At 39.1% G+C, this 20076-nt stretch overlaps 1 protein-coding gene across 1 annotated transcript; it reads left to right on the plus strand.

Annotated features, from left to right (window-relative positions):
• Positions 1-925: 925 nt before the first annotated feature.
• Positions 926-2586, plus strand: LOC138905326 (uncharacterized). The gene is made up of 3 exons (XM_070193837.1): positions 926-982; positions 1070-1219; positions 1852-2586. The coding sequence occupies exons 1-3, from the start codon at positions 926-928 to the stop codon at positions 2584-2586; spliced, it is 942 nt and encodes a 313-aa protein (XP_070049938.1).
• Positions 2587-20076: the final 17490 nt, after the last annotated feature.

Here is a 20076-nt window from a genome sequence, read left to right on the forward strand (position 1 = left end):
GCCTTCTCCAAAGTTCTCTATTTTCAGTTTTAAGAATTTCTTTGCTTGTTCTTCGTCAAAAACCAAAATATTTCAATTTCCCATCTTCTTTATTCTTGAGAATTTAGATGGCCAAGATATTTAAAATTGTTCCTCAGAAAGAGGCTGTTTCCTTATCTCGGCCGGCCGGTGAGAAACCGGTGGTGGAGCCACGCCTCGAAAAACTCATTCCCGGGGGATGTGTTATCAATTCCGACTTTAAGGTCGAGAAACCTTCGTCGGTTGCTGGTCGATGTGAGCCGGTATCGAGATATATATGCTCGATACCTCAAAGCCTTATTGATTTGGTGAAGAAAGATTGTGGTTGGGAAAACAAAGAGGTTGTAATACCGGCACCGGAAGAAGCGATCACTACCCACGTGGAAGGGTACTTGAGTGCTTACACTTATTCTTTCACGGTGGGTCCCCTCGATCCGATCATCATCGACTTCTGCAAAAAATACCAAGTAACCCTCGACCAAATACATCCTTCTTTCTGGAGGATTGTAATACTGCTTCGTTTCTTTCTGAGCAAAATCGACGGGCTTCCCTTCACCCTCGACAACCTAATAAGATTATATAGTCCTCGTCTTTACCGAGGTGGGCTGATAAAGCTCCAACGCCGGGCCACCAAGGCATTTACCTCAAGCATTGATGAAGACAAAGATCGGGATTGGATGGGCCGATTTGTACGAGTGAAGACCTCGGACTTAATCCCGGTTAAGAGTATGCCATATCCTGAGAAATGGAATATGAATTGTAAGTATGATTCCGTTTTTAGCTTATGTCATTTTTACTTCTTCATTTTTACTTATCGGTGCTTTTCATGACACAACCATTTCTTGGATGCCGGGAGCGGTTCCCCATCTCTAGAACTGGGTCAGGAGCCTGGTTTCGACGTCAACATATGCCGAGCGTGCTTGGCGCGATTGGTCAAAGGGCCGGTGGGAAGCTCGTACTCATGGTAAACCTTCTTCTTGACTCATTGATTTGCTTATTGTTCAAGTATTTTTTTCAAGCATAAGTTTTACTTTATTTTCTTTCTTCGTAGGTCTTGGAAAGAGATGCGGTTATGAGACCTCCATCAGGTGATGAAGAAGTTTTACCGCCTTCCTCAAAATCGGAGAAGGCGATTAAGAGAAAAATGGCCTCGGACTCCGAGGGTCAAAAACCCAAAAAGAGAGCGGCTCGTAAACCCAAGGTGAACGTAATCTCTTTGACCATGGAGTCGGTCATGAGTCTAAGGGATGAAGAAGAAGAAAATGATTCCGGGTTGTTGGTTCGTGCCCGGGCTAGTACCGATACTCAGAATACTTCGGTATCGGTGGGAGTTGATACTGCTTCGACCAGGCTTGATGAGGTCGAAGAGGGGATTCGACCCAAGTTCCCGAGCCGAGTGAGACCGAGGATGTTTTACCTCGGGGTAAAGATATCGTCGAAGAGGCGGTGAATGTCGGTGCACAAACTGAGCTTGGGTCTCCCGAAGATGGAAGTGGTTCCCCAAAGTCCTACCCGGGGTGATAGAGATCGGGGATTCCCCCTCTTTCCCTTCTTTTTCCCAATCGATGATACGTGACTCTCAAGATGTGGATATTTCTCACGGGGAAGGGGCCCATGGAGGGGAGGATCCTTTCCGTGGTTATTTTATCGGGGTAGAAGATGTCATCGACCCGAGTGACTTGGACGCTCCGAAGAAGAGCTCGATCGAGGTGGGAGCGCCTTGCTTATTTAACGAAGCCCAACAGGCCTTAAATCGGGTAAGTTCATACTTTCTTTGCCAATTTTCATACTTGTGTTTTCCTTTCCTTGTATAATCCCTTCTTATTTTTGTAGGCTTCTGTGCTTCATCATAAGGCATTTTTCCAATCCCGAGGGGAGCTGAGCCGGTACGAGGCCGAAGTTCGAAAGCTTACTGAGGAGAGAGATACCTTAAAGCTTCTCAGTGAGCAGAGAGAAGGAGAAGCAAAAGGACTTCGGGCCGAGCTGGAAGCATCTCGGAAAGAACAAGTTGAGCTGGCCGAGCAGGTACAAAGAATCTTTGAATTTAATAATATTGACTCGGGATTGATGGCTAATAATTTGGTCTCGCAGGTCGAGCAAAAGTTCGACGTGATTAGGCAACTTCGTACTGAAGTGGATGTAGTGAAATTGGAGGCCGAGGAGTGGAAGAAGAACATGGACTGCCTCGCCTCAAAAAAGGAGACTACCCGAACTCAACTAGCTTCAGCTGAGGCCCAACTTCTAAGCCTAAAAGATAAAAGCTTGGTGCAAGCCAAGAAAATCGAGGAGTTCCAGTCTCAGTTGAGCTCAGCAAATTGTGATCGAGAGAGATTGGCCATAGAACTTGCAGCAGCCAGAACAAAGGTCGAGAAAACGATGGAAAATGTTGATGCAATGGTGGTCGTTTATCAATCTAATATCAAAGCTGCTCAAGTTCGAGCAAAGGAGGTTGCTGAGGCTGCTCAGGATCGGGCAAACTGGGTTGTCGAGCATGCTAAATGCCAGTCTAGAAGGGAGACTCTCGAAGAAATTCATGCTCGTGGCTTCGATCTAACAGTCGAGATCTAAAAAACTAAGGAGCTTGAAATCGAAGCCAAGGTATTGGCCTTTCCCGGTGATGATGATATCGGGAGCGCGAGCAGATCTGAAAGTGAAGGGGGCCTCAAGGGCGAAAATGCTGCTCCCGGAGAGGACAAAAAAAATTTCTTTTTAAAAAAAAATATTTTTTGTGTTTCTTATAAGACCGTTTTGGTCTTTTGTAAAGAATTTTGATCGGGTTGTCTTGCCTTTGTAAATGATTTTGACATGAATATAAAAAAACTTTCTTCCTTTCATATCTCATGAATCTTTCGCCTTTTGTTAGCTTGTACAAAGGTCAAAAGTGCCTTAGCATTGAATAACTATTCGGAGGTCCAAGATTAAGATAGTAAGGACCGATAGAAAGTACTGCATTCGACCGTTCCTTATAGGTAGTCCCCGAGTAAATGTTCGAACTCGAACTGAGGTGGCCCTTAGGCTTGATAGATAGATGTCAAATGAAATGATTTGCTCAAACTTAAAGCAGAGTAAACTTTTTAAGTTTGACACGTAGTCCCCGGTTCGGGGTAATAGGTCGAACTTGAATTAATGCGACCCTTAGGCTTTGCGATTGAGTGAGAATGATTTTTGGACTCGAAATGAAAAACAGCCCTTAGGATGTATGGTCGAGTAAGTATTTGCTCGAACTCAAAATGAGAGTATCCCTTAGGCTTAGTGATCGAGTGAGTGTTTGCTTGAACTCGAAGAAAGGGTAGCTCTTAGACTTAATGGTCGAGTGAGAGTTTGCTCGAACTCGAATTTAGAGTAGCCCTTAGGCTTAATGGTCGAGTGAGAGTTTGCTCGAACTTGAATTAAGAGTAGTCCTTAGGCTTAATAGTCGAGTGAGTGTTTGCTCTAACTCGAATTAAGAATAGCCCTTGGGCTTAATGGTCGAGTGAGTGTCTGCTCGAACTCGAAGAAAGGGTAGCCCTTAGGCTTAATGGTCGAGTGAGAGTTTGCTCGAACTCGAATTAAGAGTAGCCATTAGGCTTAATGGTCGAGTGAGTGTTTGCTCGAACTCGAATTAAGAGTATCCCTTAGGCTTTATGGTCGAGTGAGTATTTTCTCGAACTCGAATAAAGAGTAGCCCTTAGGCTTTATGGTCGAGTGAGTGTTTGCTCGAACTCAAACTAATGTAGCCCTTAGGCGTAATGGTCGAGTGAGTGTTTGCTCGAACTCGAAGAAAGAGTAGCCCTTAGGCTTAATGGTCGAGTGAGTGTTTGCTTGAACTCGAATTAAGAGTAGCCCTTAGGCTTTATGGTCGAGTGAGTATTTGCTTGAACTCGAAGAAAGAGTAGCCATTTATGGTCGAGTGAGTGTTTGCTCGAACTCAAAGAAAGAGTAGCCCTTAGGCTTTATGGTCGAGTGAGTGTTTACTCGAACTCGAACTAATGTAGCCCTTAGGCTTAATGGTCGAGTGAGTGTTTGCTCGAACTCGAAGAAAAAGTAGCCCTTAGGCTTTATGAAGCTCGGTCTTATTGATTTTTCGGTTGGCCGTCCCTGATTTATGAGGTAATTATTCAAACTTCGATTGGCAATCCCCGATTTATGGGGTAATTATTCAAACTTCGATGGTGGTCGGCCCTTAAGCATGTTTACATGATAGATCGGGAACATGAAGTAGAGGAATCTTTCTGAGATATGAGATATCGGTAAAGAAGAAATTTCTCTTTATAGTCATTATACATGTGTTCATGTTTTGTGTTAGGGCTCGAGCAAACTATGCGGGCATGGTTCGTTTGACCATTTAGCCCTTACAAATTTTTTCTATCGAGACCATGTTGCCATGAAGTAACTTTCTTTAATCGAACTTGATATATTCGAGGGTAATGCCCCCCAGTATTCGAGATTGATTGTAAAGAGGTCTCAGATACTGTTGAATTGTTCTAAGTTAGCACGATCAATGGTTGCCTCATTAAAAACTTTGCCGAAAAACCCATTTGGGACAAAACCGGTCTAAGAGAAAAAGAGTGCAACGCGTGCTTTCAGGCCTAAAGGCTTCGAGTTGAATAACCCATCCCTGTTTCTGATCGAATACCTGCAAAGGTTAATTTTGAAATACAAATGAACATGGGAGGGTCGTACCTTAGCAGTAGTATCGTTTTAGGTTCGACACGTTCCAATTGCTCGGTAGTTGTTTGTCGTTTATCACTCCGACTTTGTAGGATCATTTTTCGACGATTTCAAGAACCTGATATGGTCCTTCCTAGTTCGTGCCCGGTTTCCCTTCATTTAGATTTCGGGTGTTGAGGGTAACTTTCCTTAGTACCAAGTCCCCGATTTTGAAATGTCGAAGATTGGTTCTTCGATTGTAGTATCTTTCGATCCGCTATTTTTGGGTGGCCAATCGGACGAGAGCGGCCGCTCGTCTTTCATCCAATAATTCTAGGCTCGTGTTCATGGTCTTGTTATTCGACTCCTTTGTTGCATATCGAAACATGATGCTAGGTTCTCCGACCTCAACCAGGATCAAAGCTTCGGCGCCATAGACCAACGAGAATGGCGTTGCTCCGGTACTGGATTTTGACGTTGTGCGATATGCCCATAGGACCTCAGGTAGTATTTCTCTCCATTTTCCTTTGGCGTCGGTCAATCTCTTCTTAAGATTTTGGATGATGGTTTTGTTGGTCGATTCAGCTTGTCCGTTTCCGCTGGGATGGTACGGTGTTGATAGGATCCTTTTGATCTTGTGATCCTCGAGAAATTTAGTTATTTTGATGCCGATGAATTGTTTTCCATTATCACATACAATCTCGGCTAGCACCCCAAATCGACATATGATGTGGTCCCAAATGAAGTCTATCACTTCTTTTTCTCTGACTTTCTCGAAAGTCTGTGCTTCAACCCATTTAGAGAAATAATTAGTCATAAACAAAATAAACTGAGCTTTACCTGGGGCCGATGGGAGGGAGCCGACGATGTCCATTCCCCATTTCATAAAAGGCCATAGAGATAGGATCGAGTGGAGCAACTCCCCGGGTTGATGAATCATGGGCGCATGTCTTTGGCATTTGTCGCATTTTCGAACGAACTCCCTCGCATCTTTGCCCATATCGGTCCAATAATACCTTGCTCTGATTTCTTTGTGGACCAGTGAATCGGCACCAGAATGATTTCCACAAATGCCTTCGTGAATTTCCCATATGAAGTAATCAGTATCTCCCGGTCCCAAACATATTGCCAATGGTCCATCAAACGTCCTTTTATACAGCGTTTCGCCTCGGACAGGGTGAACTATGCTGCCTTTATGCGCAAAGCTCTCGATTCCTTTGGATCTGATGGAAGCTTCCCGTTCTTGAAGTACTCTATATATTTGTTTCTCCAATCCCAGGTTAGACTTGTGGAGTTTGTCTCGGTGTGACCTTCTTCGACCATTGATCCTATGAGTTGTACGACAGTCCCCGAGTTGAGTTCGTAATCTTCAACCGATGAACCTAAGTTCGCAAGAGCGTCGGTCTCGTTGTTTTGTTCTCGGGGTACATGTTACAAAGTCCATTCTTTAAATTGATGTACAGTCACCTATAATTTATCCAAGTACCTTTGCATTCGATTTTCTCGAACTTCAAAAGTCCTATTAACTTGGTTTACCACGAGGAGGGAAACACACATAGCCTTTACGATCTCCGCTCCCAAGCTTCTAGCTAGTTCGAGACCTGCAATCATGGCCTCATACTCAGCCTCATTGTTAGTCAATTTTATAGTTCTGATAGACTGTCTAATTACATTACCTGTGGGTGATTTTAGCACAATGCCTAATCCGAACCCCTTCACGTTCGAGGCACAGTCCATGAAAAGGGTCTAGACTCCCGAAGAGGTACCCAATTTTATCAGTAGCTATTTTTCGATCTCGCGTACCAGGGCCGGTGAAAAGTCAGCCACGAAGTCCGTCAAGATTTGAGATTTGATAGCGGTTCGGGTCGATACTCGATATCGTATCCACCGATTTCTATGGCACATTTGGCCAATCGACCCGAAAGCTCGGGTTTGCACAAAATATTTCGAAGAGGATAAGTTGTTACAACATGTATAGGATGATATTGTAAATATGGTTTTAATTTCCTAGAGGCGCTTATTAAAGCAAGCGCTAATTTTTCTAAGTGTGGATATCTAGTTTCGGCCTCGCCTAAGGTCCGACTGACATAATAAATATGGAATTACGTTCCTCGTTTTTCTCGAACCAGGACTTCACTTACCGCTATCTCCGAGACAACTAAGTACAATTAAAGTTATTCGTCCATGCGGGTTCGATAAATACCGCTTTAGTTCTTCCAAAGCCTGTTGGCATTTCGGAATCCATGCAAAGTTGCTTTTCTTCTTAAGTAGTGAGAAAAATCGGTGGCTCCTATCTGAGGATCTTGAAATGAATCGTCCCAGGGCAGCTATCCTCCCCGTTAACCTCTGCACTACCTTCACATTATCTACTACCGTAATGTCCTCGATAGCATTGATTTTATCGGGGTTGATCTCGATTCCTTGGTTGGACACCATGAAACCAAGAAACTTGCCCGAGCCGACCCCGAATGCGCATTTTTCGGGGTTAAGATTCATATTGTACTTCTTTAGTACGTTGAAAGTTTCCTACAAATGCTTTAAATGGTCCTCTGCTCGCATGGACTTAACTAACATATCATCAATATAAACTTTCAATAATTTTTCTATTTGTTTTTCAAACACTCGATTTACTAGGCATTGATAAGTTGCACCAGCATTTTTTAGACCGAATGGCATTATGTTATAACAATAGGTACCGTACTTAGTGACAAACGAGGTCTTTTCCTAATCCTTCAGGTTCATCTGTATCTGGTTGTACCGAAAGTAGGCATCGAGAAAACTGAGAGTCTCGTGGCCGGCCATGGCATCGATCATACGATCGATGCTAGGCAAAGGAAAAGAATCCTTAGGGCATGCTTTGTTCAAGTCTTTATGATCTATACACATTCTAAGTGTGTTTCCTTTCTTAGGGACTACCACCACATTTGCTAGCTATTCGGGGTATTTAACTTCTCGAATGGATCCTATTTTAAGAAGTTTGGTTACCTCATCCTTGATGAAGGCTTGTTTGACCTCGGACTGGGGCCTTCTTTTTTGATTTACCGGATGGAATTTTGGATCCAAGCTCAGTCTATGAGTGCCTATTTCAGGTGGGATCCCTGTTATGTCAAGATGGGACTAAGCGAAACAGTTCATGTTAGCTATAAGAAATTGAATAAGCTTTTTCCTGAGCTCGGGATCTAACCCCGTGCCCAGGTATACCTTTCGCTCGGGCAGATGTTCGATTAGCGTGATTTGCTCCAGTTCTTCAACCGTTGACTGGGTAGCGTTGGTATTATCGGGGACCACAAAGAATCGAGGGACCCTATAGTCATCGTCTTCGTCAGTCTTCTGATTCTCTAGTTGGGTCGAGGTTGACTTTTGTGATTACTATTTGGTATCATGTTCCTCCTTCGAATCTGATCCCTTTTGTCAATGATAGTGAAGATATCGGAATCACTTCATCGATGACAAATATTTATTTTGCGGCTGGTTGATCCTCATAGACCGTTTTGATTCCCTCCGATATTGGAAATTTCAGAACCTAGTGAAGGGTCGAGGGTACTGCTCTCATGTTGTGGATCTATGGCCTCCCGAACAGGGCATTATATCTCATATCGCCCTCGATTACGTGGAACTTCGTTTCTTAGATTGTCCCGGCCACGTTTACTGGCAAGATTATCTTGCCCTTAGTAGTTTCACATGCCATATTAAATCCGTTCGGTACCAGGATAGCGGGTACGATCTGGTCTAGTAAACCGAGTTGCTCTACGACCCTTGATCGAATAATGTTGATCGAACTACCTGGATCAATTAACACACGTTTAACTTGAGTTTTATTCATAAGTACAAATATTACCAGTGCATCGTTATGGGGTTGCATGATTCCTTCCACATCTTCGTCACTAAAGGACAGGGTTCCTTTAGGTGTGTAATCCTGAGTCCGAGATTGCTTTTCTCTTACAATAGACATCTTAGTGCATTTAAGCATCGGTCCCTGGGGGGCATCGATCCCTCCGATGATCATGTGGATGATGTGTTGTGGCTCTTCTTGTTCATTTTGTCTATTGAAATCTCTGTTTTTGAAATGGTTTTTGGCCTGGTCACTTAAAAATTCTCGAAGGTGCCCTTCATTGAATAAACGGGCTACCTCCTCTCTCAACTGCCTGCAGTCTTCGATTCTGTGGTCATGGGTGCCATGATATTTGCATATTTGATTGGGATTCCTCTGGGCTGGATCGTACTGTAGAGGTTGAGTCCACTTAGTATCTTTGATGCGTCCGATAGCCGACATGATGGCAGATGCATCTATGTTGAAGTTATATTCTGATAATTGTGGTGCTTCCTTAGGTCCGACATGCCTGTCGAACCCATTCTTGTTCATCAGCCCCCAAGACCCTTGGCCTCGATCATTTCTCCTTTCGCCTCGTACGGAGTTACGTATAGGTTCGCTACCCCTACGATCTCCGTTATACGGCCGATATTGGTCCTTGTTCGACCTTGGTTCTAGGTCGATGTCCCTTTTAATAGCGGACCCAGAACCCAATTGATCGTCTTCAACTCTGATTGATATCAATTGTGCACATCGGCCCAGGTAACAGTCGAGTACCCGACCAAATTCTGCTTCAACTGTCGTGAAGCCATCGAGCTTCGTTCGTTCAGTCCTTGAGTAAAAGCTTGTACAACACAATCATTTGTGACCGGTGGTAGATCCATTTGTTCCGTTTGAAAATGAGATATAAACTCTCTTAGCATATCGTTATCTTTTTGCTTTACCATGAAAAGGTCCGATTTTCTGTCTCGACCTTTATGGCTCCGGCGTGTGCTTTTACGAAAGAATCTGCAAGCATAGCAAAAGAATCGATAGAGTTAGACGGTAAATTATGATACCATATCATTACCCCCTTTGACAGGGTTTCCCCGAACTTCTTCAATAGTACGGATTCGATCTCGTCGTCTTCTAGATCGTTCCCTTTAATGGCACATGTGTAAGAGGTGACATGTTAGTTGAGGTCGGTCGTTCCATTATATTTAGGAATTTCGGGCATGCAAAACTTCTTGGGGATCGGTTTAGGAGCCGCGCTCTGGGGGAAAGGCTTTTGTATGAATTTTTTGGAATCCAAGCCCTTCAATACTTGTGGTGCCTCCGAGATCTGATCAACCCTGGAGTTATACGTTTATACTTTTTTGTCATTTGCTTCAATCCTCTTTTCTCCTGACTTAATTTGTTTTGTCAGTTCTTCCAACATCTTGATAATTTCGGGATTAGTCCCGATTCTTGTTCATTTGATCTTACTGCAGCTGGCCCCGTTTCGTGGGTGATTTCTCGGGATGGACCGGGCTTGGCCCTGCTCGGTGCCTGGGTTTGGCTCTGCAACTGAGCTATTACTACCTGTTGAGCTTGTAACATTTCGAAGATCATACGTAGGTTGATCTCGTCTTCTCCAATATTTTGGGTATTTCGAGCTGTAGGTCGAGTTCCACCATGGATGCTGTTTTCGGGGCCGGAAAGTTGGTTCGCCTCGATGAACACGTGTGAATTAACATCGATTGGATCTACGGCCCGAGTTCCAACGGAATCGACGAGTGGCCTTTCATCCCCGGTCGTCAGGTTGTTGTTCTCATCTTGAAGGCCAACTTCATTGTCAATAGGTAGGGCCATTGATTGAGAGTTCGTTGTTTTTAACCTGAAATCAAAGACACTTCCAAGAGCAAGTGTAAAATGGTGTATTTTGCAGAGATTCGTACCAAATAACCACTATTATCCTTAGCCCCACAGTGGGTGCCAAACTGTTTACCCGTAAAACGGATAGAGTTGAATTTATACGTAGTTCTAAGGATACGTGGTATAACTTAGTACAAATCGGAAAAATAAGTAGAAATATATCGAATATTGGCTGTAAAAAAGGAATAAAATAGAAACTAAATTTAGTAGATAATGATTTATAAACAAGCAAGATGAATCAATGTCCAAAGTCCAAAAAAGGATAATCTCTCCTATATTTCTGTGTAAATATCAATAATCTTTGAAATGTGAGAGTGTATTGATGTCTCAATGTTAAATATCGGATCCCTTACAGAAATGATAGCCACTATTCATATATTGGAGGAATTCTACTTTGGATATAATTAAAAATATACAGTGGGGATCCCATGATAGATTAGTTAATTAGCTTTTCCTTAATTTCCGTCGAGATTCTCTTCCCTGGTGTGGCTACAATGACTCTTTGTCTCTTAGCTTGATCTTGTCCGGTTTTGGTATTGGTCGATCTCTCGATCTCGAGATCGATATTGGCTCGAGCTCGATATTGGCTCGAGCTCGGTATTGGTTCGAGCTCGATATTGACTTCGAGCTCGGTATTAATCGGTCCCTGAATCTTGAGCTCGATAACCTGGCTTCAGATCTCATCTCGATATTATGATGACGACCCTCGGTCCATCATATTGCAATCTTGACTAAATACATGAAGGGCAAAACCGATTTTGACAATATACAATGTTATATTAATTGTATCAAATAACATTTATGAATTTAAAATTTGGAGTAGCTTTTTTATTCTTTCTACTATCAATTATGTGCATATGTTGAGTTTGAGTCATCTCTTTCTACTATCAATTATGTGCATATATTGAGTTTGAGTCATCTTCGGTGGATAGAGTGTGAAACAAAATTACTTTGGAGAGAAGCTTGATCATCTTTTCTGGTTTTTTTAGTATTTGAGTTGAGAACAAATCATTTTGGTCCTTCTATGTGTACTATCTACAACAGACAAGGCAGATCTATAGCCTTAATATGGGTCACGTGAACCCATGATTCATCCGCCGAACTAGGTTTTTTATGTATGTATTTTCTAGAATTTAGTCTAATATTATGTATTGACATTCGTGCTCTATAAAGGTTGAATGACGCACTTGGTTCACAAGTTAATAATTTACCCCAAAAAATAAGGATCAACACTTAATACTTTTTTTCCTCCTTTCTTTAGTAGTACACCTATATTTTAAAAATTCTAGATCCGCCTCTGACAACAAATGTGTTTTGACGAAGGAACTGCTTTATTATTGCTATTTCCCTTTTTGTTTGAAATAATAATATCAATGTATGAAAAAGTATCTAAATTCATTTTTGGCATGCTAATAATTATTTTATAATTCACTAATATGCTAACAAATTTTCGGTTATGCTAATACTTTCCTCATCCTTTTTTATTTAAATAAATACAACTTAATTTTCATTTACAGCTTGTTTGGATGGTTGTTACGTATCGTTTCATAATGTATCACATCGTACTGTATTGTATTGTACTGTATCGTTTGATAAATACAATATTTGGATAGATTGCATCGTTTGCAATCGTTTCATGATATCACGCACCAGCAATATAAAGAATAAACTTGCAATATTATAAAGAAAAATTATGACACAGGGTAAAATTACTATATAAAAAAGTAGGTTAAATGATAAAATAAAATTATTTAATAATAATGAAGGGTGAGATTGAGATAAAAAGACAAGGTAACGACGCGACCACACCAAATCGGTCGTTATATAAAGTGACACATTTCGTCGTTATGTAAGGACGAATTTAACGATACGATACAATAAAATTTAAGTAACAATCAAAACAAATATTATATTTAAAGTAACAATAGGATACAATACAATGTGTAGCAATCGTCCAAACAAGCTGTGAAAGAAAACAGAATTAAACAACCAGTCGTCTTCTTTCATTAGCAAGTCCAACAAACAGTGTTTCGTTTTTGCATTATTCTCGGTTCAAAAGTCTTTAATAGATTAAATAAAATTTGCTTTGTAATGCGTCCAAATTTAAAGCATAACTGAAACGCTTCAGTTGACTAGACGCCCAAGAGATTCTTTAATGTCGAGACCAAGCGTACTTAATTGTTTTTTCCCTATGTGATGCATGAGAAATTTTACTTTGAGCTAGACTCAACCAACAAAACTTGTATGAGTCACCTCTATTTATTGGACAAGTGGAAAAGTGGGTTCCATGGTACCTATGCACTCTTTCTCTCAGCAAATTTACTTTTTCTTCTTTCCCCTCTTACTAAATTGCATCGTCTTCAATTTTGTTCAGTCAAATATGGCAATTAGAGGATAAAAATGTGTCCATCTCTCTTTCGTTCATCCTCTTCTTTTTCCAATGCAGTCTCAAAGAATAGAATATCAAATACTTTAATTAACACTTCAGTTCAAACAACAAAATACTATGTTACAAACTTAGCATTGCATCACTAAGAAAACACTCTATAATTTTAAACCATGAAAAAAATAAAGTATACATAAAAATTCAAAACCTAAATACCAGATCACCACAAGAGAAAAATGTCTTCAAACCTTAAAAAATTCAAATATGTATTCAAGTAGTTATAACAAAATAAAAAGATAACTGTAAAATTGAGTTTGTATTACTGCACACCAGTGAGATATCTAGATTAATTAACTTCAACCAAACTATTGATCATATAATCGTAGTACACAAAAATTGAAAAGCATGAAAATTAAAAAATAAGTGATTCTTCTACAAAAATATTGAACAAATCATTTCTTCTCTCCCAAAATTCATGGGAAAAATCTTTTTAGCCTGTCTTCTTTTTGAATTCTTGAATTTACACAAGTATACACAAATAAACAACCCCAAAACTTCCCTTACTCGATCCATTTTTTGAATTTTTTTAAGAAGATGAGGAGAAGATAACTCGGAAGTGAGGAAGAGAGAGAGAACTCTGGGAAAAAAAAATAAGAAGAGAGAGAACTGAAAATGACTGGTTTTTCATTTTGCATTCAATAAAATGGGTAAAAAGTTGAGAAAATGATAGGTCGTGATGCATATATTGACATGATGTGGAAGTCTAGGTGAAAAGCGTCTTAATAGATGCGGTCCTACTTAGACATGTAATGCAGTGGAAGACTGGCTATAACAAATCTCTATCATTTTCATTAGACTACTCTTTTTGAATTTAAATTTAAACATAGAAGAAAAGTCTAATTTGAATTTGAAATAATTGCAAGCAACATAGTAAAAAATACTATTTGTAAAGGAAGAATACTAAACAAAAAAAAGTTTCAAGCGATAGCCTAAAAATTTATATATTAATTAAATTTCTCATGTGGAAAATTTTAGTTAAAAATAGAACTCATAATTTCATAATGAAAATACAAAAATATAAAGATACTATTAGGATATTATATATAACATAAGCATAATATATATAAAACACAAATTAATAATTATTAAAAATATTGGTAGGTTTTTTATAAAAATAAAAAAAGGCTTATCTCTTTATACTTTTGATGAATTCAAAATTACAATTTAGTAAAAGAATATTACATTATTTAAATATTTTCAGTAAACTATAAATGATAAAACTAATAAAATATTATAGTAAAAAAGAATGTACGAAAAGAAGAGGATAAAGATAATTTTATGATATTTCTATTTTAAATTAACTAAAATATAAAAGATAAATAAATAACACTCAAAAAAATTATTGATAAATTTAGACCATTGAAGAATTTTGAACAGTTTATCATAAGTTTTAAAAAAAAAATTAGAGTAAGAAAAAAATAAAAAATAATATATATATATATATATATATATATATATATATATATATATATATATATATATATATATATGTGTGTGTGTGTGTGTGTGTGTGTATGTGTGTGTGTGTGTGTGTGTGTGTGTTATATTAAAGAGAAGTAGTATCAAAATATTAAGCCAATTGACAAGTTAATAAATATTCAAATTTTTAAATAATGGAATCTTAGATAATGATCTCTCATGGTTCATCTCAGAAGAAGAAGAATGAAGAAGAAAGTTCAAGGATTTTAGGGTCTGTTGAAGAAGAAGATAAAGACCTAAGCCGCCTAAAGAAAAGAGACCAAGTTTCAAACCATAAGTCTCACAAACTAAAAGACTTATGATCGATACAAACTATGTGTGAGGGATAAACGGGCTGGACTCTCTTTTTGTCTTGGACTTGGTTTTATATTAAGTGGGCCTTCAAATTTCAGTGATCTCATCGGCCCAAATTATGGAATAGCCCAGAAGATACAAACAGATATCTTACATAGTAGATATGATTATTCTTTGTAAATATTCCTTTTGTTTGTTACAAAAGTTGTTAGGAATAGACTAGTAAAATAGTGCCACTTGGCAAAGTTTGTTTAGACTAGATTCCATTCTTTTGTATATATAGATTACATTGTAAAGAGAAATATACACAGAAATTTTCTACAATTCTCCTACTCTCTTTTTTCATGGTATCAGAGCAGTAGCTTGATTCTGGAAAATCCAGTCTTCTTTTCTTGATTTTCTGTCACTAATCCATTTGTTTCATCATGTCTGATGTTGCTGAAACCTCCATAGTTCCAGCTACTGGTGGAAATGGAGTCAACTTCGACCCAAATCACCCCTACTTCCTTCATTCCTCAGATGCACCTGGAATGAGTTTAGTAAATGCAGTCTTCGATGGCAGAGGTTTCCAAGGCTGGAGGAGATCTGTGCTGGAGTAGTTGTCCAGCACCTGCAGCCATCTCAAAGGACCACCAACCATGGAGTAGATGTAATGACATGGCTACTTAATTCACTATCCAAAGACATTGGAGATAGTGTCATTTATTCAAAATCTACAATGGATCTGTGGATGAGTCTTGAACACAGATTTGGACAGTCCAATGGTGTAAAACTGTATCACCTACAGAAGGAATTACATGGATTATCACAGGGAACAAATGACATAGCAACTTATTTCACCAAGCTCAAACTCTTATAGGGTGAACTAGATTCTTTGAAGTCAAATATCAATTGTAACTGTGCTTGTGTATGTGATGGAAAGCAATTGTTGGAGAAATCACAAGAGGATGAGAGGTTGATTCAATTTCTCATGGGGTTGAATGAATCATATGGTCAAGCTAGAGGAAATATCCTAATGATGAATCCTCTACCAAGTATCAACCATGCCTATTCACTCATTCTTCAAGATGAAAATAAGAGAAAGAGATATGCTAACCCCATAATATCCTCTGATTCTTCAGCTTTCATGGTAGGAAGCCAAGGGAGTTTTTCAAATCAAAATAGTTTTTCACAGAGAAATGGAAAACAAAAACTCACCACTTAATTTCAAAGGAACCAAAATGGGTTTCAGGGATTTGGGAATCAAAGTCCAAAACTACCTACTGCTTAGGCCAAGAAATTAAAGTTTAATCGTAATGTGTCATGTACCTACTGCAAGAAAACATGACACTCAGTGGCAGATTGCTACAGAATTATAGGTTTTCCTGAAAACTTTGAGTTCACAAATGGGAAGATAGGTCAAGGACCTATCAGAAGTAATGGGGCTTTCTCAGAAGAACATGGAGGAGATGCCGACAACAATTACAATAATGCTTTGGAACATCATTTATCTAAGGACCAGTTCTCTCAACTGATGCAGTTGATAAAGCAGGTCAGATTCAGGAAGTTCAAACTCAAAAGTAAATGCAAATGCAGTTGCTGGTACAATTGTGAAATACTCTGGATCTTGTTTTTCAGTTTTTAATTCCAACATTTGGATAATAGATTCAGGAGCCTCTGAACATATGTGTTTTGATTTAAATGCTTTTATTTCACTTACCCCACTCCATGTGTCACTACGCATTAATCTTCCTGATTCATCTAGGATAACAGTCACTCACATAGGAAAGATATCCATTCTTCCTAACTATGTTCTAGAGAGAGTTCTTTATGTACCTACTTTCAGATACAATTTGTTATTTGTTAATAGGTTTTATTCACAATTTATTTGTATCATCTCATCCTCCTCTAATCAATGTCTATTGCAGACCTCTTTAATGAAGAGTGCTCAAGTTTTTGGTGAAGCAAGAGAGGGATTATACCTATTGGAACCTACTGCTATTAACTCTAGGAATAGTACTAAAGAGAGTGTAGCTACATCTTTTAAGCGTAGTGATTATGTTCAGTTTTCAGTACCTTTTCTTTTTCTGCAAATACTATATCTGATGTAAACATTTGGCACATTAGATTAGGGCATTTGCCTTTTTCATCAATGAAAAACTTCAGCTTTATCTCTTTTTCTTCTAATTTTTCATGTTTATGTGATGTTTGTCCTAAAGCTAGACAAACTAGATCCCCATTCCCTCTAAGTTAAATTAAAACAAAAGGAGCATTTGAATTAATACATGTTGATGTTTGGGGTCCCTACAAGGTCTCTACTTATAATGGATATAAGTATTTTTTAACTGTTGTGGATGATTACAGTAGATGAACTTGGACATTTCTATTGAGCACAAAGAGCAATGCATTTGGGGTTTTGAAAAATTTCTTAGTCATGGTTGAAAGGCAGTTTGGAGTCAAGGTGCAAAAGCTAAGAATAGATAATACATTTGAACTTGGGAGAGGCAGTAAAGAATCTGCCTTCCTCTCTTCACAGGGAATTCTTCATCAAACAAGTTGTGTAGCAACCCCTCAACAAAATGGAATAGTTAAAAGGAAGCACAAGCATCTCCTGGAGATTGCAAGAGCTCTATTATTTCAATCACATATTTCTATTGCTTATTGGGGAGAATGTGTACTAACAGCTACTTATTTGATTAACAGGTTACCTTCCAAAGTTCTCAAGGGACAGACACATTTTTCTGTACTGTTTAACCAACCTACATCCTATAATCAACTCAAGCGTTTTGGTTGTCTATGCTATGTGTCTACCTTGTCTAATGTAAGAAGTAAGTTTGACCCTAGAGCAAAATCTTGTGTGTTTTTGGGATATACTCTAGGACATAAGGGATACAAACTGTTGGAATTAGACACCAAAAAGATTGTGGTATCTAGAGATGTTCACTTTGTTGAGGATAAGTATCCTTTTGTTACTAATCCTGCTCCCTCTTCTCTAGACTCTATATTTCCCACATCTTCTCCAATGGATACTGCCTACCCTACATCTCCACCAATTTCCCCTTCACTAAATACACATTTCCCAATTCCCTCTAGTGAACAGCTACCTCATGACTCCAATTCACCTAGTCCTTTTCCAACCACCTCAGAATGTTCATTCATGTAGAAACAATCCCTCATCTAGCCCTCATTCATCTAGGAGCAATTCTCATGACCATGTCTTAACACCACATGCACCTAGGAGATCTGGTAGAGAAACTCAATGGCCAAACCATTTCAAGGATTACATTTGTAATAACATCTTTCTCACTCAGAAGTACAAGAGCCTGTTAATTATTCTCAAGCTTCTATGTACCCTGGTTGGCAAAAGGCCATGGACTCAGAAATTGCAGCTCTACAAGAGAACCATACTTGGGATGCGGTACTATTACCTAAAGAAAATAAGGCATTGCCTTGCAAATGGGTTTACAAAGTCAAGCATAAATCATATGGTTCAATAGAGAGACTCAAGGCTAGATTAGTAGGTTGGGGGAGACATTCAAAGGGAAGGAATAGATTATACAAACACATTATCACCAGTGGTCAAAATGCCCACTATCAGATGCTTATTGGCAATAGCAGCAAAGAGGGACTGGCCAATCTATCAATTAGATGTAAGCAATGCTTTCTTACATGGAGATTTACAAGAGGAAGTCTACATGAAATTTCCTTCTGGAATGCCTTCCCCAAGTCCTAACCATGTCTGTCTACTCAGAAAATCTCTCTATGGATTAAAGCAAGCTTCACGACAGTGGTATGCTCGGCTTGCAGGTGCATTAAGTTTCAAAGGCTATTCTTCCTCTATGAATGACTACTACTTATTCTTTTAACGTACTGGGAATCTAACTTCTATTGTCGCAGTGTATGTCGACGACATTCTTATCAGTGGTAATGATTCTCAAGAAATTTCAGCACTTAAAATCATTTCTTAGCACATAGTTCAAAGTTAAAGATTTGGAAAATCTACATTATTTCCTAGGAATGGAAATTCTCTGGGAAGCGCAAGGAATTATTGTGTGTCAAAGGAAATTTACCTTGGACTTATTGCATGAATTTGATGTCTCGAATTCACCTTGTGTTTCTTCCCCTCTTGAACCATCTTCAAAGCTCAGTGCTAATGAAGGACCTCTGATCTCCAATCCTAACGTATTCCGTCATCTTGTTGGGAAGCTAAATTATCTCACTCACACTAGACCAGACTTGTCCTTTGCTGTCCTTAAACTCAGCCAATACATGCAAAGTCCTCGTTTTTCTCACTATATGGTAGCCATTCGAGTTCTAAGATACCTCCATTCAGATCCCGGACAAGGGATCATTTTGAACTCAGATCCCTCTCTCAAGCTTGTGGCTTTTTGTGATGCCGACTGTCAGTGGGTTTTACATCGCTCTAGGAAGATCACCCATTTCATGGAAATCGAAGAAACATACTTCAATTTCTTTATCTTCCGCTGAAGCAGAATATAGATCCATGCGTAGGGTTGTTGCTGAATTGACATGGCTCACTCGATTACTTGAAGATTTGTCTGTATCTCTATCTTTGTCTATTCCCGTTCTCTCTGATAGCAAATCGGCGATTCGTATTGTCCGGAATCCAGTATTCTACGAAAGGACAAAGCACGTGGAATTAGGCTGTCATTTCGTCCGGCAACAGTACCTTTTCCGGTCTAATTTAACTCTCACACGTTCCTTCCTCTTCAAAGCTCGCCGATCTCTTCACCAAATCTCTATCAGGACTAGCTCATAACTTTGCTCTTCGCAAGTTGGGTGTTACTTCTGTCCCTTCCAGCTTGAGGGGGGATGTTGAGATAATGGAATCTCAGATAATGATCTCTCATGGTTCATCTCAGAAGAAGAAGAATGAAGAAGAAAGTTCAAGGATTTTAGGGTCTGCTGAAGAAGAAGATAAAGACCTAAGCCGCCTAAAGAAAAGAGACCAAGTTTCAGACCATAAGTCTCACAAACTAAAAGACTTATGATCGATACAAACTATGTGTGATGGATAAACGGGCTGGACTCTCTTTTTGTCTTGGACTTGATTTTATATTAAGCGGGCCTTCAAATTTCAGTGATTTCATCGGCCCAAATTATGGAATAGCCCAGAAGATATAAACAGATATCTTACATAGTAGATACAATTATTCTTTGTAAATATTCCTTTTGTTTGTTACAAAAGCTGTTAGGAATAGACTAGTAAAATAGTGCCACCTGGCAAAGTTTGTTTAGACTAGATTCCATTCTTTTGTATATGTAGATTATATTGTAAAGAGAAATATATAGAAAATTTCTACAATTCTCCTACTCTCTTCTTTCACATTCACACAACCATCTCCTCTGATTTTCTATCCATTTCTTCACACAACCATCTCCGATGATTTTCTATCTATTTCTTTGCTACTTCAATGTACCTATTGTTTGAACCCTTAATTTCCTTTTTTTTTTTCTTAACCCTAAATGAAAATAAAGATCTTCTCTAACAAAGTAAGCAACATCG

The sequence above is a fragment of the Nicotiana tomentosiformis genome, chromosome 1, assembly GCF_000390325.3.
Source record: "Nicotiana tomentosiformis chromosome 1, ASM39032v3, whole genome shotgun sequence".
Classification (NCBI taxonomy): domain Eukaryota; kingdom Viridiplantae; phylum Streptophyta; class Magnoliopsida; order Solanales; family Solanaceae; genus Nicotiana; species Nicotiana tomentosiformis.